We start from the raw sequence: 6,000 nt of genomic DNA on the forward strand, positions 1-6,000 counted from the left end.
GTTTACCTTTGACTAAAGTCCCGCTGAGAGTGTTATTTCATTTGAGATAAGTAGGACAATTCCCTTCTCTTTAATTCAAATTCATTGCCCTACAGCCCAAGTAGTTAGAGGGAGAAATAGCATCTTGTCAAAGGACTTCAAGAACGTGTGACTGTTCCTAATGAAACTCTCAGGGACATACAAGTTCTCTCTCTGGAGTTTGGAGAGCCAAAAACCTATTTGAAAAGCTGCTGTCCATAATATCATCTCTTTTATTTTTACTGTAAAACTCACTGAAATTTTGAAAAAAACACTCTAAGTCATTTTAATTCATGGGGAACTTCTTAGAAGGACAAGTTAATTGGGCCAGTATTTTAAAATTCTTCCAAATTTGGAATAAATATTAGCATTGTTTTTCAAATTTGCATATGGTTTCTAGAATGGAATGAGCATTTCACAGCCATAAAGTTTGATAAATGATCACCAGGGAAAGGCAGCCCTTCATATCTCTGAAGCACATTCTTAGATGGGAAGATGGAAATCATGGCCACAGTTATGGAAAAATTCCCCATAACTTCCCTGATTTGATAACTTCAGACCCTTTCCTCCTTATGTTGACTGAGAGCACACAAAAGAAACAAGCGGGAAAGCCCATTTCCAGAATAGCCAACTGGAGAAAAAAGGGAGGCAGTGTATTATTTAATCCTTATCACTAAAGTTTAAGGTATAACTTGTTATTGATTGATTCCAAGGTAAATGACCAGCCAACCATCCATTCTGAAAAGTCTAAGGGTCAGATTGGAAATACACTGAAGAAGAGAGGTGCCAACCACAATAGCTTTAAAAGCCACAGCAGCTCCAACCTTAATCTGAATTTGCACTAGTCAAAAATTACCATGTAGGATGATGTGTGACTGGCTATGCTTCTAGCACGAAAAGGAATTTACAATTCGCTCTTTGGGAATGCAGAGGAGATAATTCAAGAAATATAAAATATACCTGAAAAAATTTCCAAAAGTTGACGCACACAAACTCTGCAAATTTAAAGATAAACTTAATCATGTATTAATTGACCTATAATTCCAAAATTAAAACTGAGGTTATCTATTATTTTTTTTCATAAAGCAACAGAAAATCTCCCATATAGAAAAGCAACTTTTCTGGACATCACATGAGCATAATGTGAGGAAATTTCCCGTAACTAATTTGATGGCGTAACATCATCTCAGTATATAATATTCTAGTCTGGACTATACATGTGGGCAATTACTAAGTAGTGAAAAGCAAAATATAAAGATATTAGTTTTAAAAAAATCTTCAGCCTAGGAAAACGATGATGTAATTGGAACCTATGTGATAAACTCATTCTCATTCAACACTTTGACACTGAAAAAAGTAGGCGTCTTTATATTAAAGATGAGGAAAATGAGGCTCAGGGATGTGTCAATTTCCCAAATGCTCAAGAAATTAAATAGCAGAGCCAGGAAATTCAGGCCATGTCTACATCTCTCCAAGATGTGCTGGTAAGTCCCAAATGTTTCTTTTCTGTCAAATTCAGTCCTGTTTTTCTATTTCTCTCTGCCTTGGGGCCAACATGCCAAAATGCAGTGGTCAAATCTTTAGTCAGTACTTCATGCCCACATTCTGGACTGGCATTTCCAACTGCATCTGAACAAAGTGGGCTGAAAAGTCCTCTAACACCTCAAATTCAATGTTGCCAACATATTACAATCATCTCATCTTTCCCCAACCTCAAACCTCCTACTTTGGAATTCTGTTTTGCATTGTTATTGGATGCCCCAGCCCTTCTCTCAACTGCTAGGAACACCTCCCTAGCTTCTTTGCTATCCTCACTCACTCCACACTGAGTCCTCTCCTGTACTCTCACACTTCTTCCTCCTAATGCTCTTATTCTAGCTGCTGCTTTCCTCAACTTTCCCTTTCAACTGGGTTTCCATATCTCAGTCTCCTGTCTTCTAAAGATATGCTTCCAGCTATATCTTCCCCAAATTAATCTTTAATCATTCCTCTGCCCTACTCAAAAGCCTGTATTCTGTCCCCTTTGCATATCTCCCAAATAGAAAGTATTCATTCTTGTCATTATATGCACCCCCAGTGTAACATCACCTACCACAAATGCCCCACCACATATGCTCCATGGTTCAGTTAAACCAAATGAAAAAATTCTCCAGAAATATTTGCCTACTTTGTATCTTTCATCACACCCTGAACCAGGCTGCAGTGTTCTTCACCCATGAGGCCTGACCACCACCTCCTTCCCATTGCAAATGCCCACCTTGAGGCTCCATGGTCCTTTGCATGCATATCATATATTTGCCTGAAAGTATTTTGAAGAACCTCTGTTGTATCATTTAACTAACTTTATACCATGTTTTGCTTTCCCATAGTAAGTACTGTCTCATTTTGATCTCAATCTCTTCTAGAACCTTGTAGATTGTGGGTGTTCAGTAATATTTTATTGAATGGAATGGAACCAGTGAATTCTTCAGACAGCCAACTTCACATGCCTAAGCAGGCTACTGGAGGACTGCTTTCTCCAGAATGAATTCAAATGCGTGAAATTAAAGAGACAGGGGAACAGTGAAATTTGACCCAGGAATGTATCAGATTGACTTGCAAGCTGCTATCCTCATGAGAGAATAGATGACGGTGAGTCTCTTGTCTGGACAGCATCCCATCCCTCTCTCCCTGAAGGGGAGTCAACAGACATGGGTGAGGCTTCAAGAACATGTTTACTATCACAAGTCTTGGGATACAACTCTTAATCCACACAAAAAAGTAATAAATGTAATTAATAGATGATATATAGTGCTAGGTGTGAGTATAACTGATTTCTAAAAGATAAAGGAAGAGATGCGTGGTATGATGGGAAGAGCCCAGTCATGGGCTACAGACCAAGGCACCTCATCTGTACAAAATGAGTTTGACTAAATGACTTCTGATTCTTTAAGCTTAAAATTCTAGGACTTTATGAACATCTTATTAAGAATAATGAAAGTGATTGTAACAGCAACTGTGAGGGGAGGGGAAGCTCTCCAGCTTTATTCTTAAGCTCCTGATATTTCCTTGATGAGATATCCTGGTCAAGTTACACAAACTGGTTCCCTGTGAGGTTCTGAAAATGTGCAGTCATCTTGTCCCTACGGCTACAAACCCTTGCAGGACAAATATTTAGCACAAACAAGCTGTTGGCAGGCACACTGGTTTTTTCATCCGGGATATCAAAGTCAATAATGAATGTAGTTTGGATACGTGACTTGAGATCTTGTCCTATTGGTGCCTGCCTGACTGCATGTTGTACAGAGATAGCTGAACTCTTCTTTTTCCAATGGAGTACTGAAATATCAAATCTGGCCCTTCCCCTGTCACATACTCACACCACAAAGCATCAACACCTGCTCTACCAGTACAAAGCTGCCTGAAATAGTTGAAGAGCTGTGAAATGCTCAAACACAGGGGCAGAGCTAAACAGGTCATAATAAGTCTAAACAGTGGAACATTATAAAACAGTGTTAACAAGAAGAAGATGGATTATGTATCCTGACATTGAAAGACGTTCATTACATGTTGTTGAATAATGAAAGCAAACTGTGGAAGAATATATGGTGAGATCCCACTTTGTTATTTATATATGGGCCTATGTAAATACATATTCATGTATAAATTTAGATGCCTATATAGAAGTATCTGGAAAAGAACCAGTAAATTATGAATAGAGGATACCGTCGGGAATGTGTATAACATCAGTTTCATATTTCTTTGTGTCCTTTCAAATGGTTTGAAATTTTGTCAATAAGTGTAACTTATTAAATGGTTTACAATAACAACGCCATTTCAAAAATCTGATATTCACAACTATGTAGTCTAAAAGGGTATATACTTTATATATCCAAATTAGCACATTTATTACTGATCCCACAATCAAAATCTAATGTTCCACTATCTGAAGTTATACCTCGAAGCAGATCTTAACTTTGAGTCTCTTCAGGGTTGTGGTAAGTACTGGCATTTTTAAATAATACAAGAAATAATAAGTACTCTTTTTAAAAAAATACTCCCTTGTCCTTAATGATAGGTTAAGCTGTAATTTCACCTCCACTTGTCTCAAATTAAATTCAAAGTAAGATTTTAACTGACTGTGTTTCCTAAAGCAAAGGCTCTTTAGAATTAAGTGTGTAATTAAGAAGGGCCAAGAGGCAAACAGTCATGGAGTCATGCCCTCCTGATATACCTGTCATAGTCCCTCTCTCAACAAGGCCTATCCCTGCTTGGCATCAGAAAATAAACAAGATATACTCCTTTCTTAAGAGTGAGCTCCACCAACCCACACTATTAGATCAGAGCTAACCAACTTACCAGAAAAAGGATCCAGGTTGCAGGAGCTATACTTTTTCCAATCAGCTATAAGTGCAATGCTCCCTTTTCAAAGTTTTCCTAAACATGGGAAATGTTAGAAAGAAGTAAGGGCAATCTGAAGACTTGGGTACCCTTCAGCTAAAGTGCAGACCAGTCTAAATCAATAATACATGTGCACAGAGAAAAAAACCAAGGGGCATCTGTGTTACTTACAAAAGGCCTCACAAGAAGGTGCCCTTTGAATCCCTGTGTGACCTGAACCCTTTGCTACACACAGCATGATCTGCAAACTGGCAGCTCCCGGACTACCTGTCACAGAAAACCTTCTTAGAAATGCAAACTCTGTACCACCTCAGCCTCACAGCAGGATGGCACACAAGCACTGAGACTCTTGAGTGCTCTGTGCAAGCAGGTTTCCCCTCAGCCTATTTAGGAGTTCCCTCATTCCAAACAGGTTATATTTAGGGTTAAGAAGATCCTTAATTAATTCCAAGTAGAGTGAAGAAAGACAAAGGGAAGAAAAGGGTAGGTAGGCAGCTTGCCAGCACTTTCTTGTATGAGGATAGGATGGGCATGGTGGGCAAGCAAGGTGCCCGAGGGTTAGAGCAAGGGGATGAAAGAGACGGAGATGAGGGCGGCTTCCAGAGTCAGATGGAAAGGCAGGCTGAGACAGGAGGGTCAGAAGACCTGACAGTGGACCAGATGCGGCCAAGCGGCTAGGAGGCCAGACTCACAGGTTGGCAATGCCCGCCTTGCGCACGGCGGTGGAGATGGCTTTCACAGCGGTGCACACCGAGTTGAGCAGCTGTGTCAACTCGCCCGTGCTCCGGACCTTCCTGCCCTCTTCCAGGACAAAGCGGGTCAGGGTGACAATGTCGGTGTCGAAGGCCGCCTGGTCCGTCATGCTGAGGCCGGGGAACTCCGCGCTGGGTGGCAGGTGCCCGCAGCAGGACGCTTGGGGAGGACGGATCAACCACTACCAAGGGTTCGTGCTGCTCGCAGCGTCACTGGCCCGGACCCTGTCTCCACCAAGAGTGTCCTGGGGAATCTCGGGGCGCCGGCCCCCAGGAACACCGCCCCCAGCCCCGGGAACACCTCCGCGCGCCGCCCCGCCCCCAGAAACACCTCTGCGCGCCGCCCCGCCTCTCGGAACCCCGCGACCCGGGTCACGGTTTCTCTTCCTCCTGCGGCTGGGTGCCTGAGTCCTCGCAGCCTCGCCACCCTCACTTCCTCGCGCTGTTCCCCGAGCCTCCGCGCCGCCCCGAGACTGCCGCTGGCACGGTGGAGAGTGACCCCGGGCCACTTACAACGCAGCCACGAGGGAACGCTAAAGCCCCCCAGAAAGGAGATAACACGGGAGTTTGAAAAGCTAAGTTAAGGCAGCGCAGCTAGTAGGCAGAGAAGCCGGTGCGCCTGCCTTTCTTGGTCTGGTCTCCCTCGGCCTTTCCACCCCTCCTTCCGTCCCACTGTCTCCCTATCTCCCACCCCCTCCCCACCCCTAGCCAACCCTTTCTGGCCAATTGCCTGTCTCTTCTGACCCACCTCAGGAGAAGTGCGTTCCCCTGTCCCACACCTGTCCAATGGCCCTCTCTGGATCCTTAGTTCAGGCCTCTGCTTCTCCAGATTTCTATAATTAATGAGATA

At 43.0% G+C, this 6,000-nt stretch overlaps 1 protein-coding gene across 1 annotated transcript in view; it reads right to left on the bottom strand.

Annotated features, from left to right (window-relative positions):
* The window catches only part of FBP1 (fructose-bisphosphatase 1), a 28,801-nt gene extending 23,398 nt beyond the window's left edge, over positions 1-5,403 (bottom strand). The window contains exon 1 of the mRNA XM_037492054.2: positions 5,091-5,403. Coding sequence (XP_037347951.1) covers positions 5,091-5,260 — 170 coding nt within the window. The 5' untranslated portion in view covers positions 5,261-5,403. The remainder of the gene's footprint in view (positions 1-5,090) is intronic.
* Positions 5,404-6,000: the final 597 nt, after the last annotated feature.

Source organism: Talpa occidentalis, unplaced genomic scaffold, assembly GCF_014898055.3.
Source record: "Talpa occidentalis isolate TD23 unplaced genomic scaffold, MPIMG_talOcc4v2.1 talOcc4.7, whole genome shotgun sequence".
NCBI classification, from domain to species: Eukaryota; Metazoa; Chordata; class Mammalia; order Eulipotyphla; family Talpidae; genus Talpa; species Talpa occidentalis.